Source organism: Conger conger, chromosome 9 (genome assembly GCF_963514075.1).
Source record: "Conger conger chromosome 9, fConCon1.1, whole genome shotgun sequence".
Lineage (NCBI taxonomy): Eukaryota > Metazoa > Chordata > Actinopteri > Anguilliformes > Congridae > Conger > Conger conger.
The window spans coordinates 36,278,805-36,296,075 of record NC_083768.1 but is presented as its reverse complement, the minus strand read 5'-3'; the positions used below and the strand labels follow the sequence as shown (position 1 = coordinate 36,296,075).

The 17,271-nt window shown below is 40.4% G+C and overlaps 2 protein-coding genes across 2 annotated transcripts; one reads left to right on the top strand and one right to left on the bottom strand.

Annotated features, from left to right (window-relative positions):
* Window positions 1-159: 159 nt before the first annotated feature.
* Window positions 160-4,753, bottom strand: LOC133137649 (patched domain-containing protein 3). The gene is made up of 4 exons (XM_061255988.1): window positions 4,061-4,753; window positions 3,567-3,694; window positions 1,991-2,136; window positions 160-1,700 (listed from the first exon to the last, which is right to left on the bottom strand). The coding sequence occupies exons 1-4, from the start codon at window positions 4,751-4,753 to the stop codon at window positions 160-162; spliced, it is 2,508 nt and encodes an 835-aa protein (XP_061111972.1).
* Window positions 4,754-8,760: 4,007 nt separating this feature from the next.
* rab18b (RAB18B, member RAS oncogene family) lies at window positions 8,761-16,412 on the top strand. The gene is made up of 7 exons (XM_061254578.1): window positions 8,761-8,919; window positions 11,041-11,096; window positions 12,214-12,275; window positions 12,779-12,851; window positions 13,100-13,218; window positions 13,448-13,514; window positions 14,126-16,412. The coding sequence occupies exons 1-7, from the start codon at window positions 8,852-8,854 to the stop codon at window positions 14,296-14,298; spliced, it is 618 nt and encodes a 205-aa protein (XP_061110562.1). The 5' UTR covers window positions 8,761-8,851; the 3' UTR covers window positions 14,299-16,412.
* The last annotated feature ends 859 nt before the right edge of the window (window positions 16,413-17,271 follow it).

Genomic DNA, 17,271 nt, shown 5'->3' with positions numbered 1-17,271 from the left:
AAAAATGCAGCAAAAGAAAAATGGGGTACAGTACCATGTATTTGCCATTATTTTATGGTTATGGATTAGTAAATCATTGTCATCGTGTAGTATCTCCAAGAGATGTCTCCAGATGTCCTTTACAATGGCAGAGAGCACTATCTATGGGAATCACAGGCACTAACTGTGTGTGGTTTTTCTACTACAAAACCCAAAAAAGGTCAAGAACACAGGAATGAATACGATGCCATGAAGCAGCCCGAAAGAAATGACCAGGAACATGATTTTGAAGAACGTCCTGAAGATGTAGCTCTCTGCTGCAGCAAGCACCACCACCCCTAATATAGTGGAGATGGCTCCCTGCACTATGGGGTAGCCCAGGGAGTACAGAGCATCGATAGCCCTCTCATTCACAATGGGTTTGCTGCTTGAAACAAAGGAATAGGAGATGTGAGCCGAGAAGTCCACAGAGAAACCAATGCAGATGACTAGATTTATCATTGATACAGAGTCCAGGTTTATGTCCCAAAACATCATGAAACCGGCCACGCCTACTATGACAGAGGCAATGGCAAAGGTCACCCACAGTGAACAGAGCGGGTTGGGAATCAACAAGAGGGAGATGACCAGCATGACAACAGTGGCAACCAATATATTCTGAATCGTATTTTTCCGTATGACTGCATACTGATCATAGAAGATAAATGTAGGGTGATAAACCAGCAGAGGAACTAGACATCTTTCGGCTGTCTGTCTCAAAACATTCAACATCTCCTTTTCCTGCTCCGAACTGGTGATATTCACAGTCTGAATGAAGAAGCGTGAGGCGTGTATCTCCTGGTTAGTGAAGTTCAAATCTTGTTTAAACACTGGAGCCTGCACAAAAAATGGCGGCAGGTTTTCCAGAAATATAGTCTTGTTGTTTATATCCAACGAGGATTTTTTCAAATATACATTGTATGCATCAAGCCAGGATGTGAACAATTCCGGATCAACAATGAACAGATCAACAAAATTTTTCAAGCATTTATCAAGGGTGGAACGCTCACTTTCTTCCCAGTAAGGAAGTGTGTTTTTTACCACTATCATGACGTTCGGACCATACTCTGAAAAGTACTTATCTTCATGGGTATAATACTGAACAACATATGAATCATCAGATGCTAAATTTTTAAGGTCTATTCCTTCCTGCATGTTGAAGCACCCATAAATGCTGACACACAAATAAAGAACATAGAGGATGACAACAGAAATCTTGCTGTACTTTTTGGTCAGGAATGGCCCATAGTATTTCAGAAAGAAGTAACTGATTGGCTGTGCTACCTCAGTGTTAGTATTTTTGTCATACGCCCCGCCAACACAGCAGATGCTGTACCCTCCAGAACGTTCCGGGGGACACTCCTGTGGAATTGTCATGCAGGTCAGCCAGTGTCTATTGCTCTCCTCCCTCCGACCGTTCAGAGCCAAGACGGCGCCAAAGAAAGTGATGTTTAAAATGTAGCAGAACAGGACGGCGGTGCCAGTGTAGAGACAAAAAGACTGCACGGACCGGAAGGGGGTGCTGATTCCTATGTAGAAAGCCAGGAGGTCGGTCAGTGTGGTGATGGTGATAGAGATGGCTGCCTCCTTGTACGTGTCTGCCAGACGGTCCTCTACACTGGCGTGCACGTTGGTCTGCTGCCAGCACGCTATCATGACGAACATGTCATCCACACCAATCCCTGGCAAACAATTTAAGATCAGTCTGATGGCAATACTCATGCACAGTCCATAATAAAATAATTCATTTTGAGTGTATGAGTATGTGTCATAATAATAATTATAATAATAATAATGATAATGATAATGATAATCAGTAAAATGATTATGATTATTATTACTATCATTAGTATGTTTTAATAGTGATTGTTGATGATCATGGGTGGTGATAGTATTATTAACAAAGCACAACATTTGGGCCTGACAGCAGTTGGAAGGAGCCCTGCAAGTTGGGACAACAGGAGATTGTCACCTAGAATCAGGAAAGGGGCGGTGGCCACAGTCATCACGAAGGGTACACTGGCATACAGCAGCAAGCCAAAGCTAGACAGCACAGCCAGGCCTGCTGACAGCACTCCAAACGTCGCCACCCACACCTTGTTTCTCACATTGTCCAACCTGAAAAAAGAGTTAAACAAGTAAATAAAAACATAATAATAAAAATACATTAAATGTACCTGTATTTGGTATGATGAAGCTGTGCTTCTTATTGTCCTCCTCAAGGTATAATAATGTGGGCAGCTCTGATTACTGGTACACTCTAATTGCTGTTAGAGCACCTTAACTGTTGTTTTATTTGAGCATTTTCTCTTCAGTATGTCACTTGTGAAAGTGTATTTTTTATATCATGCATTTCTTTCAATTACATACATTCACTGAGCCCTTTATTAGGACTACCTGTACACCTACTTATTCATGCGATTATCTAATCATCCAATCTTGTGGCAGCAGTGCAATGCATATAACCATACAGATACAGGTCAGGAGCTTCAGTTAATGTTCACAGCAACCATCAGAATGGGGTGCTGGTATCCTGGGATTTTCATGCACAACAGTCTCTAGAGTTTTGTTTGTCTCTAGAAAAACATCCAGCGAGCAGCAGTTCTGCAGATGAAAATGCTTGCTGAAGCAAGAGGTCTAGGGAGAATGGCCAGACTGGTTAGAGCTGACAGAAAGGCTACAGTGAGTGGAAAAGCATCTCATCTTCAACATGTCGAACCTTGAGGCGGATGGGCTACAGCAGCAGAAGACCACATCGGGTTCCACTTCTGTCAGCCAAGAACAGAAAGCTGAGGCTGCAGTGGAAAAAACTCACCAAAACTGAACAATCGTAGCCAGCTCTGATGAATCTCGATTTGTACTGAGGCATACAGATGGCAGAATTTGGTGCCAACACGATGAATCCATGGACCCAACCTGCCTATCAATAGTCCAGGCTGGTGGCAGTGGTGTAATGGTGTAGGGAATGTTTTCTTGGCACACTGTGGGCCTGTTAGTACCAATCAATCATCGCTTGAATGCCACAGCCTATTTGAGTATTGTTGCTGACCATTTATATCCCTTCTTTGCCACAATGTACCCATCTTCTAATGGCCACTTCCAGTATGATAGTGCACCATGTCACAAAGGAAAAGTAATCTCAAACTGGTTCCATGAACATGACAATGAGTTCAATGTTCTTCAGTGACCTTCCCAGTCATCGGATATGAGTCCAATAGAACACTTTTGGAATGTGGTAGAATGGGATATTTGCAGCATGAATATGCAGCTGACAAATCTGCAGGAATTGTGTGATACAATAATGGCAACATTGCATGTGGAATCCATGCCATGAAGAATTTGAGAGCAAAGGGAGGCCATATCCAGTATTAGTATAGTGTTCCTAATAGAGTGCTCATTGAGTGTATACATGCTGCATGATTAATTTCAGTAATATATAAAATATATTAAACTGTCACTTAAAATTATGTACAGATATTATATACACGCACAGTTACATGTGCATATGCAAAAAGGCCAGCTCAAGTAAAACTAATATTTTAACAAACCTTAAACATGACACGATGGAAAATGAAATAGCAAGGGCGTAGGTGGCTGCAAACAGAGGAATAACAGTCTTTGAATTTGCTTCAAACTCTTCCTGCCTTGAGAACGAAGTAAAATATGACACCGACACCTAAAATGGAAATAAATATTTTTTTAAATCACGCGTTCATTCTAAATAAATTATTGCAGAAATAAATTCTTCATTTCAATAGCGACAGTCGCCTACTTGGGTTCATATTACGAGAAGCCTACGGCTTTCTACTTAACATAAGACCTGTTGAGATTATTTGCTAATCAAAATATTAAATATTACACAATAAACTTATTATACAATAATAAGATAATAATAACATGGTAGCGACATAAATAAAATAACTGTATTATTATTATTATTATTATTATTATTATTATTATTATTATTATTATGTTTTAATATAGAGTTATTTTATAGTGCTATATAATCCATATAGTATCTCCTGTAACATAGGCTACGTACCTTTTCAAAGTGTTCTTCAGAAAATAATTTAATGAACTCTTTCAGCCACAGAGATGTTACAGGCCTCTGGTCTTCTTGTAAGTAGAAAAAAAGTCGTATTGCATGTGCTTGTTCAACGATTACAGAACCCTGTACACCACCAACAGTGGACCCCAGAAAAACAAAGCCAGCTGTGGAATTATACATTGGGAACGTAATGTTGATGTTTTCAATGCTGCTTGCATTGTCACCAATTATATCCAGAATCACGTTCGAATAACAATCCTGTTCCACAATGGCGCAAATGTTATTATATCGAAGTCCTTCCACAGTTATTTTCATCACCATGTTATATAAAAGCAATATTTCCTCAAATGCTGCTTTTGTTAAAATGTTGTTTTCCGAAACCGCTATGATGGCCGCATATGTCCCTTCAGTTGTAAGCCTTTGAACTGAAAACATTGAATCGTTTTCTGGAAAGTTTGCTTGAACAAAAGATCTCTCTTTCTTTGCAGGACCATTCACGGGTGTAAATTGTTCCTCGATATCATTTGCTTCTCTGTCCTTCAAAAAATAAAAACCCCCTCCTAGGGCAGCGGAGACCATCATGGGAATAATAAGAAACCACCACGGGTACCTTCCGATAAAGTGTCCAATAGCTTGAAAACCCATGCGCATGGGCCCCTCAATACAATTAGTGAGACATCGGGCCATGGCTTTCAGCACGAAGTGATGGGATTGCGCCGAGAACACCCGAGACGAGCGTGAGATAATTGTAACTAACCAACAAAGTGGTCCACCTTGAGGGAGAGTTAAAAAGGGCAGCATTAGAGACGTTGCTATTGGATGTCATTGATTGTCGTTTGGCTATTTGCATAGCCATATCCCGAGCGTCTGCGCTGTTTTTTTCTGTACATGGGTGAGGTACCGGGAATGTCATTGCTTATCGCACAGCCTATTTGTATGGCCATATTTTTTAGGATGTGGACGCATTTATAATCGTTCCCACCCGTTGTGGAACTGAATTGGTTATGAGATATATTTTGTTTTGGAGTGATTCTTAAGCTGATTCACACCTGGAAACATTTTGTTATCACTCCAACGATGAATGTCACGCCTAGCCCTCAGGTGACCAACTGAGGTCATATTTGACCCCAGACATATACCTTCAATTTGATCCTTACAAAATTTCTTGACTTTGTCAACTGGTTTTGATGTGACAGTTAGGTGATGAGGTATTCCTTTGGGGTTGTATATGACCCCAGTAAAAAGCCACACATTGTACCTATGTGACCTTTATAAGAATCCAGGTTTCTGTGGGGACATGATATCAAGAGATACATACATTGAAATACATCAAGTGGTTCAACATCGGAGTAGGTGATGCCGATTCCGACATTCAGGACATATTGTTTGATGTGCTGCTAAATACTTATTTTTTGCAATGTAACGCATTGACACGTGATTGACACAGTTAGCAGGTGATCAGTACATGACAGGGTAGCGGACTATGGGTTGATTTTTTATTGGGGTCATTTCTCATCTTATTTTGTGACCATGTGTCCGTTTAATTTTTATTACCTTTTTATATGTTTCATCTTGTAGGCCTGTTTTTTATTATGAACCAGAGGACTATCGCATCACTGGTGGTCAGTAGCCTATGGCTATTCTTCTCCTTAACAGTATCACTGATGTCCTCGAATCGGTCTGCAAAGTGGTAGCCTATACTTATTTACACTAATGGCAGATTTATTTTTTGTCTATGAACTAACCTTTTGTTTCTTCATGAACAAAGACACAATTCAGTGTATACTCAGAGGTTTCGTCATTTCGTCATTAAGATATCAAATTTACTTTTTCCTTTAAACATCTTTAATTTTCCACTTGAGTGAGTGGTATCATTCCCTGCCCCTAGACTATAGGCTACTTACAGAACAGTGTCCCCCTTATCCTAAACAAAGGGAGAATTGGCAGGGGACCAGGGATTGATATTCCTCTTGAAGCTTGCAAACTCCAGTGGTTGCCGGTGGTATTGCAGTTAATTAAACATCAGCTGGTACAAAACATTCATTCATTATCCTAACCCGCTTATCCTGAACAGGGTCACAGGGGGGCTGGAGCCTATCCCAGCATACATTGGGTGAAAGGCAGGAATACACCCTGGACAGGTCGGCAGTCCATCGCAGGGCACACACACCATTCACTCACACACTCATACCTATGGGCAATTTAGACTCTCCAATCAGCCTAACCTGCATGTCTTTGGACTGTGGGAGGAAACCGGAGTACCCGGAGGAAACCCATGCAAACACAGGGAGAACATGCAAACTCCATACAGAGAGGCCCCGGCCGACGGGGATTCGAACCTAGAACCTACTTGCTGTGAGGTGGCAGCGCTACCCACTGCACCATCCGTGCCGCCTGATACAAAACAACAAAAACAATTAATTTACCCAGGCATAATTATAGTATTTTGGACAGTACTTATAAAATGTCATCACACTGAACAAATTACCGATTTTTTATCTGACAGAAGAAGACATGATTTTTGTTCTTTCCAGTTTACAAAAAAATTAATAGAAATCCCCATAGTCAAACATGGCAACATCCATGAACTGGCTTTGAGCAGCTCTCATTGGAATCCATGTAACCGGTAAGCGTAAGCTTTCTTCAATTCTCATATGCGAGGTGACAATTTTATTAGGTATTTCTTAGACTTATTTTTGGACTTCTGCTGCTGTAGCCCATCCACTTCAAGATTGTACCTGTTGTGTGTTCAGAGATTACATTACATTATTGGCATTTGGCAGACGCTCTTATCCAGAGCAACATACAGTTGATTAGACTAAGCAGGAGACAATCCTCCCCTGGAGCAATGCAGGGTTAAGGGCCTTGCTCAATTGCCAACGGCTGTGCGGATCTTATTGTGGCTACACCGGGATTCAAACCACCAACCTTGCCTGTCCCAGTCAATTACTTTAACCACCATGCTACAGGCCACCCTATGCTCCTCTGCATAGGCTGCCATAGCTGTAATATGTTATTTTAGTTTCTGTTGCCTTGCAGTTGGTGTGAACCAGCCTGGCCATTCTCCTCTGATGTCTCTCCTTAACAATGGGTTTGTGAACACAGAACTGCCACTCACTGGATGTTTTTTGTTTTTTGCACCATTCTCTGTAAACTCTAGAGCAGTGGTATCCAACCCTGCTCCTGGAGAGCTACTGGGTCTGCTGGTTTTCTTTGTTACTCTGTACTTAATTAATTATAGCAGTTCATTACACAGTTAATTCACCTCACCTGGTTACCTGGGTCTCGTTAGGGTACGGATTTTAATGTGAAAACAAAAATCAGCAGACCCAGTAGTTCTCCAGGACCAGGGTTGGAAGCCACTGCTCTAGTTGTACATTAAAATTGTGAGAGATCATCAGTTTCTGGGATAATCAAACCACCCTGTCTGGCACCAACAATCATTCTATGATCAAAGTCACTTGATCACATTTCTCCCCCATTCTCATGTTTGCACCTCCTTACCATCTTATTAAATATTTGCATTCATGAGCTGGTGTACAGGGATATATATATATTTATATATATTAAAGTGCATATCTTGATGAAAAATTAACATCAAACTCAGTATTGAACCAAACCATTTGGTATAAACCGGTAGCAGGCTACCTAGGTACTTGATTTATGGATTGGCAAAGACAGCAAAATGCTTGACTAACTACAGTGCTGTGCAAAAGTCTTGGGCACATGTAGAACATTTCTGTAAAAATAATAAGGAAATAAACAGTTTTAAATATAAAAAAGTATTACTATAAAGAGCAGTGAACAGGTAAAAGGTCAATTAAAGCAATATTTGTTGTGATAACCATTTGCCTTTGAAAACTGCTTCAGTTATCTTAGGTACACTGTCCTGTAGTTTTATAAGAAAATCAACTGGTTGTACCAGACATATTCGAGAACTTGCCACAGTTCTTCTGCAGAAGCTTGCTTCTGGCTCTCCAGGTAATCCCAGACAGCCTCGATCAAGTCTTTATCTGAAAACTGGTATTACTTAATATAATACTTTATTTAATGCAAAAATGTCACTAACAAATATTATTTTTTGGGAAATATCAGATTTGCTATTTTGTACTGACACTAACACATAATGCAATAAAATATATAAATAATATAAAAATATCTAAGAGTAAATTAATATTTAAATAAAGATATAGGGTGCCTAAGACTTAATGGTTTTTTGCACTGTACTGTATATTGTACAGTACTGTATATTGAAAAAAAAAAAAAAAAAAATTTCTAAGAGCAAATCTGTATAGGTGTGTTACATGGGTTTATTCACAAAAACATGCGTAGTCTACATATGCTACCACAAACCATTTTGGATCATTAAAGATGATGGATTAATTGCAGCGTGCTTTTTTCTGTGGTGTAGCTAAGCCATCATATGCACACTGCATGACCCAACCTGTAAATGCGTGTTCTCGTCGGCTCCGTAACAGTCCTAATTTTCCATCGACCATAACAGGGACTGTCGAAGCTGGTGTTTTTTAATTTACTTTTAAATTAGAACCTTCGGTCCTAAATTTGATTACACCAGCCACTATGGTCGTGTCGACGTGTCTAACCGTCAAACCAGAGCCATAGAAAGCAGGCTTTGGGTAAAATCTCAGTAACACAACCACAGATCTATCTGTGAACACATTTTAGACATCTATGGTTAAGCCGAAACTGTCTGTTTCCTGTTTGTAAAGAAGTTAACGTCAGTCAGCCAAGATAACGTAATTAGCTTAGCAAAACCACGGGAACATGGACGACGGCGTTCTGACAACTCTGAAATTGTTGATAATCGGAGAAAGTGGTGTCGGAAAATCCAGGTAGCCTGGCTAACGCAAACTGTTTTCTGTAACGCTAAGTTCAGTTAGTCATTTTACTGATATAAAACCTATGGCCGCCTGTCATTAGTACTTAACTCTCCGCAACTTTCTAGTTTTGCGGCAATGAAGTTAGCTAGTTCGCTAACAGCTTAGCTAGCTATTTATTTAACATTAGCTATAACTAACCTATCTTGTCTTGTTTGACTGCTAGTTAGCCCCTTCATTGAGATTCCACTGTATCTTACGGATAGCTTGCTAACAATTTCACCTGGCTTGCAGAAGACTTGGCTAAAGAAGTTGACGAAGTTAATAATACCACGTTTGATCGTCGGTGATTTCGGTTGAAATCGGAACAACAAACTAGCTAACACCAACAGTAACGTCGTTAGCTAATGTTATTTACACACGTTTTGCTTCAGTTTAATTTCTATTGTGAGCAGTAAGTTAACTTCGTAGCTGGAACCCAGGACCAGGCAGCCTGGTCTGTCACTAGCTATAGTTAACAAATCAACATTACATAACATTCAGCTGGTCTGTTTACTTTAGCCAACTTATTGCAAAAATGTCTGGTTGTATTGACTTGCTGGTAAACTATTCCGCAAGTAAATATACATTTACTTTCCAAACATTCGTGAACCAATTAAACAATCATATTTATGTTGGCTAAGCTACTTAAGCAGCACGCTTAGGTGACAGTTAGCTAACGTTATAGCTAACGTTAAACCGCTCGCTAACAGTAGGCACGTCGCTTATGGATTTATTTTGGGTGGCTCACATGTAACTGTTGCTAGCTTGACATGTGGCTCATCCCTAAGGAAACAGCGAAAGCAATGAAACTAACAAACATGAAAGTATAGACAGCTAGCTTAGTTACTTAACGGTGCCCGAAGGTTCAAAATGTCTTGACAAAATTACACGTCACTGTGCACACACTTTGGTTCATTCTCGTTGTGTTTGGTGTTCTTAGTGAGATTTATTTTAAAATATTGATTATCAGCTTATTTTTCGCAGAGAGGGAGAGCATTACTCTACAGTGAAAACAGCATTGATAGATTGGAAAATTGGGTCAGTAGCTATAAGAATGAAGTCAGGAACAGCAACACCTTAAATATAGCACAAAGGCCTCCCTGTGAGCAGTGTTGTCCTGACTTGGACTCCCTAGGGTTGAGCCTTGTATAAAGTGCTAACATGCTCAGAAGTTTCAAGGCATAATGTTTTCATGAAATCAGTTGACGTCTCGAGGCCTGCATGGCGATAATGGGCCAGTTGGAAACCTGAAGCCTTCAAGGACCTTACAAATTGTAGAAAATGCCTATTGCAGCCGGTTGTTTTTAAGTTTTGTAATAAGGCATCCACATCCGTATTCAATATAGCATCCTGTCTAGTAGAGGTTCCATGAGAGGAAATGTATCGGAGAGAATAAAGGCCACGGAGACCTGAGGGATAGGCATGTTATGCTCTAGGCTGGGCTACATGACCAGAGTGGCTGAGTGTTTTGCAGAGAGTAAACTGACACCGGCGTGTCATGTAACCGATGTCACCGTCAAACGAGCATTGTTTTACACTGCCCTGGCGTCTTTCACATTGGAGCTGTCAGGCAGTCCGTGTTATGCTAAGACTAGGCGCAAGATGATTTTATTGACTGCAACAGTGTCGCTCACTGGTTGACTCGCTGAGTGAGTGGCTCTTGCAGTAACAAAGCGTGTCCTCTGTAGGGTGCCGATGTTAATAGCAGTGCAGTTAACAGTCTGGAAATTGAGCAGTTTGAGATGCCAGACAAATGAGCTGGATAATGTGAATGTGTGACACCGGTATTTCAAGGTTTTCTTTAGTTCTGCCCAAGCGTCCAAATACAATACGGCTGATCAGACAATTTGTTGTTTGTGGTGACAGCAGGGGTTCTATTTATGTATTCTTTTTTTGGACAATTTATTCCTGAGCTTTTCCAAAATTTGGAGTAAACACCTGACCTGTAATTCATTCTGTAGTCAGGAATAGTGGGACACTTTCTGTTCTGTTTTTTATTAGTTGATAGAGAAGGCTCAGCCTGCTCTTGTGTTTAATACTCTCAGAAATAAGATTTTTAAAGTTCTTCTTTTAATTAGATTTTTTCCTCTACAGTCTTCTCTTGAGATTCACAGAAGATACATTTGATGCAGAAGTTGCAGCAACAATTGGTAAGTTGTATTTGACGCAGAGTGCACTTCTAATTCTTCACTAAGAATGACACATCTTGGTGTACAGTACACTAAAAAAAAAACATTGCAAAGTGAAGATCCGCGCGCAGAGTTTGATAAGCTCACTCGTATGCACTAAGGCAACATGTTCATTCATATCATAGTTTACCCGTCCTGTCCCATACTTCCTTAGTTGAATGGCACGTCCCTGATCAGGGACAGGAAGATATTATAGCAAGTCCCAGGTTTGACTGACTGGATTTGACTTGTGAGAAATTTAAATTCTTGCTGGATCAAGACCAGCAAGAGCTGGATCCATTTCATAAAAAACTAAACTTTAACTATTTCAAGGGCACTTCCAGTGATGTATGTTCTTAAGAAAAATGGAAAATATAATTCATCTATTCATCCATGTTCTAATTTATGCATACCGTTTATGCATATTTTAATAGCTCTGATGATTAATAAATGAGGAAATATGGTGATTTAATTTCAGCCTAAAATTCTTCTTGGAAGATTAACTGACAGCATGTGATCAATCTGATTTGCCACACTGAAAGAAATTAGCCTGCATTTTATTGTCTTGTTAAAATATCAAAGTTTTTACTTTGATCAGCAATTACTAAGGTACTGGACGGTTCACTGAAATGTGTGTTTATATTACAAGGCCTTTAACCGGTCTGCTGAGATGACTGGTTTTGTATTCCCTTAGACAGAGTTGTCAAAACAGTCCCACTCCAGGCATTTGTTATTGTATATACATATAGCTATTTTCAAAAGTGGGTTGACAATTGCGGAAGGTGGAAATCAAACATTCTTGCCCCAGCCGTGATGTTACAGATATGGCAATTTCGCTTATTAGAGACATTTATTTCCAATATTTCTCCAAACCTATTTATCAAAGTTGATTCAAAGGGCAGTGGTGCTGTACGAAGGCCAAAGGTCAGCGTCAGAGTTACAAAGTTTGTACTTGAAACTCTATATATACAGTGTTATGTTTGTGTTGCTGTCTCACTGTGCCTTCTGAATACAAAGCTTCTTCCAGTACAGCACTGGGCTCGAGTGTCATGGGGAGCACGGATGGTTAAGTGTGCATTTTCTGTGCTTGTGCGTCCAGGTGTCGACTTCAAAGTGAAAACTGTTGCAGTGGATGGAAACAGAGCAAAGCTTGCAATATGGGTAAGTGTTGTCATTTGTGCTTCAGAGAAATTTGAGATTCATATGAAGAGTGTGAGAGGACACCCTGCGACAGTAAATCGCAGTTTCAGGTACTCGTGAAAAAGGTGGCAGTATGTTAAACCTGCTTTTATGGACAAAACACTATAAACTCATTTTGTCAAAAAGCTGAGTTCATAACCTCTGATGTACTATGAAAGATGCACTGCCACCTATATGTTTTATACTAGAACAGGGAGCTTGCATTGCATTCACAAGCACACACACACTTGCACACACAACCAACCTTCTGGTGCCTGCTGATTGGTGGTAATGATATATAGTTGATGCTGCAGACTTGCAGATAGGGGCTACCTACTCAGGCCTCTGCATCGCAACACTTTCTTTGGAACAGAGCACATTTCATTTCCAAATGTTCATGCAGTTTGCGCTAACATACTCCACACAGAGCCATGTTTCCCTCTGTGTTTGAGTTGACTTGAGTTTGGCTGCCTCTGTTTGGATAGGACACTGCTGGCCAGGAGCGTTTTCGAACCCTGACTCCCAGCTACTACAGAGGAGCCCAGGGTGTGATCCTAGGTAGGTAAACACAGTAATATCTACAGAAGCTCTCCTGCAGTATGTAGTGGCATTTCAGCAGTTAGTCCTCAGATTAATCTTCCGTCTTCCATTTTTCCTGAGTGTGCTTTAAAATCCAATGTGTTGTTGAAATGTTATATACTTTGGTGCTGTAATTGTAACTAACAATAGCTGAGTGGTAAGTCTACACATATATATCTTGTATGGTTCACTGGATAAAATTGTAATTTTGTTACTCTATCTTTTAGTGTATGATGTTACAAAGCGAGATACTTTCACAAAACTCAGTAACTGGCTTAGTGAGCTGGAGACCTACTGCACAAAGAATGACATGGTGAAAATGCTGGTTGGGAACAAAATCGATAAGGTGAGTCTGTGTACGTTTCATTTACCTCTCATGAATGCTTACAGAATAAATACAAAACAATGCAGGGGGACATGGGTTTCCCCGCAGTAAAACCTTCTCAATTGAACACTCTTAATGTCTGCTACTATTTCCGGTTGTCAGTAACAGTTTACTTCATCCCTTCTCTGGTAACACTGATTCTCTTGTTCATTTAAACATCCCTTTAATTTTGCTGTGCCATTTATTTTAGGAGAACCGTGAAGTAGACCGAGAGGAAGGCTTGAAGTTTGCGAGGAAACATTCCATGCTTTTCATAGGTAGGTTGAGATACAGGTGCTTTAAGGGCCTCTCGGCGAGGACCGCGGCCCGTGTGGGTAGCAGACGCTGCCTTCGGGATCCATCGCACATTCCTGACCGTGGCACCTGTGTCAGTTCACCGCTGACGTGTCGTTTACTGCACATTCTCACCTCCCACTGTCAACCATCTAGACCTCACAATTCAGCTGTTGTGGAAAAATCGTTTGTACTTACAGTTGGTGGCAATTTTTAGAAGGATGAGTCATTTAACTTTTTTATTTTTTTGGAGGATAAATGCTATGCATGTCGTGTGTAAACCTTACTTACTTTTCCAGGATATGTGCAGTCAACCCCCATATTAGTATGTAATCCTGCATTTTGCCTCTACTCTTTCTGCCATGGGCCAGATTTACTCATTTCACTCATTTAGGGGGGAAATGCTGAAAAATGTAGCCATTTAATCTGGAAATCCCCAGGGCTTAGAGTAAGTGGAATATGGAATAAGTCATTGATTTTGAGTCAATTTATTTCAGGTAGCAAATCATTTAGATTACTCTGGTTGTCCTAAAATGAACTTGCGCTGTATTTCGTTAATGCTGCGTGTTTGTGTAATTCTCCCTCCCTCCACTAGAGGCCAGCGCAAAGACTCGGGACGGTGTCGAGTGCGCTTTTGAGGAGCTGGTAGAGAAAATCATCCAGACGCCGGGGTTGTGGGAGAATGACGAACGGAGCCAGGGGGTGCGTCTGTCCCGCGCAGACCAACAGGCAAAAGGGTCTTGTGGGGGCTACTGCTCCTTAGTTTAACTCCACCAAAAAACAGCAACAACCGAACTGAATCACAAAGTAAAGAACAGGTTGACAGACACTTTTTAAACAGCCGCTGAAGCGCACATTCTCGGCCTTCCGTGGCTGCAGTCAAAGGGACACTGCTGTTTGCACACTGCCGGCGTAAGGCGGCACTCTTAGAACCTTAGGTAAAACCAAGCCACCCTCACCCCCCCCCGGCTAATGGGCCTTTGGTTTGGTCCCTTGGCGGTAGTGACCTCACCATGGTAACTGGCGGCCAACTGTTTGAGGGCTCCAAAACCATTTACATGCCTTTTACAGTGATGTCTTTTTTTAATATTCTGTATGTAGTGTAGTCTAAAATAATGTATGACTCTTCTTGCCTGGTGTTTGATTTTCAAATGTGACTTATGATGACATTGACAAATGGAATAGTGCAATGCCTTTTGTTTTCCCTTCTTTCCAGTAAAACATGGCTATATTCCAAAAATAGAGCATTTTTCTCTGCAATTACATTTTTTTCTCCTCTGTGGTTCAATCTCACTAAATGCAATATAGTCTATATTTAGATATTTAGACACAGTGCGTCTGTGAGTACGATTGCTTGAAATTATGGTTAACTGTTTTGAAGTATAATCAGATATTCTAAGGGTGTTGAGAGGTTCTCCGAGCACATTTTAATTTAGCCATTTAGCATAGTAAATACAACGGCTAGATATTTATTGCTGCAATTGAGGTTTCTTTCTCAAGGTTATTGAGCATTGAAATTGGAAATTGAACTCACAACCTTTCAGTCACATGTATTTGAGGTCTTGCCTCTACCTACCTCTATTGGGTTCAAGTCAGCACTTTGACTGGGTTACTTCAAAACTTCTCTTCAGCCATTCAGTCCTGTACTTGCCTTACTTTTTTTTTTTTTTTAATTTTATTTTTTATTATACATAATTGTCTTCCGCACAGATAGATGAGCAGACATTGTCCTGAAGAATTTTCTGTTACAGAGCAGAATTAAGTTCCTTCAATAATGGAAAGTTGTCCAGGTCCTGAGGTGGTAAAGTATCCCCACACCACCATCCCTCATTACCACCACCTTGTTTGACTGTTGGTATGATGTTTCTGCTGTGAATCTTTGCTGTATTTGCTTTATGCCAGACTTATGTCATCCAAAAAGTTCCACTTTTGACTGTGCATAGAACATTATCACAAAATGCTTGGGGATCATCCAGGTGTTTTATTTTGCAAGCATTGATGTTTCTCTTGGTTAACAGTGGTTTTCCCCTTACTACTCTCCCGTGACTCCCATTGTTGCCTAGTCTATAATTGTGGAATCCTGAACAATGACCATAGCTGAAGCTAGAGAGGCCTGCAGGTTTTCTGGAATATTGTGTAACTTCCCAGATGAGTTGTCACTGCCCTTTGGGAGATTTTGGCAGGCTGGCCACTCTCCTCCTTTCCAAGTGTTCTCCATTTGGAGATAATGGGTCTCACTCTGGTTCGGTGGAGTACCCAATCTTAGAAATGGTTTTGGAGTGGCATCATAGAGATGATGTGACAAGACCTGAAACAAGCAGTTCTTTGCTAGAAAACCTATGAATTTATCAATTAAAGCAGTTCTGCAATGAAGAGTAAGATAAAATAAATAACACTGATACATTTTTGGAAGAGTTTGGTTGCAATTATTGCAGTTAAAGGTGGTGCAACCAGTTAAGTTTAAGGGGGCAATTACTTTTTCACGGTTATTTTGGTTTGATACCATTTAACTTAATGAAAAAAAAGTTCATTCAAAAAATGTTTTTGTGTTCCTTTTGTCTAATATAACACGTCTAAGTATCTGAAATAATTCAGTGTGACAAATATGTAGTAATGGAGAAAATTGGGTGAATACTTTTTCTCACCCCTGCATTTCCCCCCTCCTCCACGTGGAAACCTTATATGCTGTACATGATCAGTGCTCTAAAGAACATAACTGAAAAATGTGGATGTATGTGGAGTCAGCTCAGTGACTGTGAGCAAAGCAATTTCAGGGTTTCTATGACAACTGGTAAAGGTGGTGTGGATACATTCTCTTGTAAGGGTCACTTGAGTGTCAAGGTATAATTTAGCAAAAATAAAAGAAGAATGTTGTGAATAAAGTGTCCTGGTTCCTTATATTCATCATTGGAATCGAATCCAGACCACTTGGATCAAATTTGCCCCTTACTGAAAGGCAACTGAATCCACTTTGATTGAACTTCCCCTTTAGCCTCAATAGAAAGCGATGATGAGAAGCCACAGCCTTTTTTCTGTGCACAAAACTTTGGCTGTCTCCTCTAAACTGCACAGCAGTACTATCATATATTTTGTTTGGGATTAAATGCATGGATAAACTAACCTATTCAATAATAAGAAGCATTAGTCTTTGCATAGTCTTTTTTTTACTGGAATATTACATGCTCACACTAACAGTCATCATTACTGAGCACATGCAAAGCATTCTTGGGAATCTTTTAGGGCTGTTATTCTTTTTAATTTATAGGTTTGTTTTGTGATTTGTATCTGACTACTTTCCTGTAGAGATTTAAGTTTGTGTATGTATGTACTGAACATAAGCTTAACCACTTCTACTAAATGTGCTACGGGGAGTAGCAGGTTGCCTGTTTAAAAAAACCCCACACAGGCACGCTGTTGATGTTTATATGGGAAATGTATGCAGCATTGCGTATTATTGTCCACCAGATGGCAGCTCAGTGTGAGAATCCAGTGGCTTTCGTGGACTGCCGTTTTAAATCAGATGAAATCGAGTTTTGCGTGTTGCCCAGTCCTTCTGTTGTGTTGAAGGTGCTCAGTTAATATCCGGCTAATGAGTCAGCACTGTCCCCATGTGTGCTGTGAAACCGGTTCAGCCACAGCTACCTGCTCTGTAGGGGTGATGGCTGTCAGTATTACAGGAACTAGTCACACAGGAAAACCAGAGGCCATAATGTCTTGAGCTAATATGGGTTCAGCAGTTTC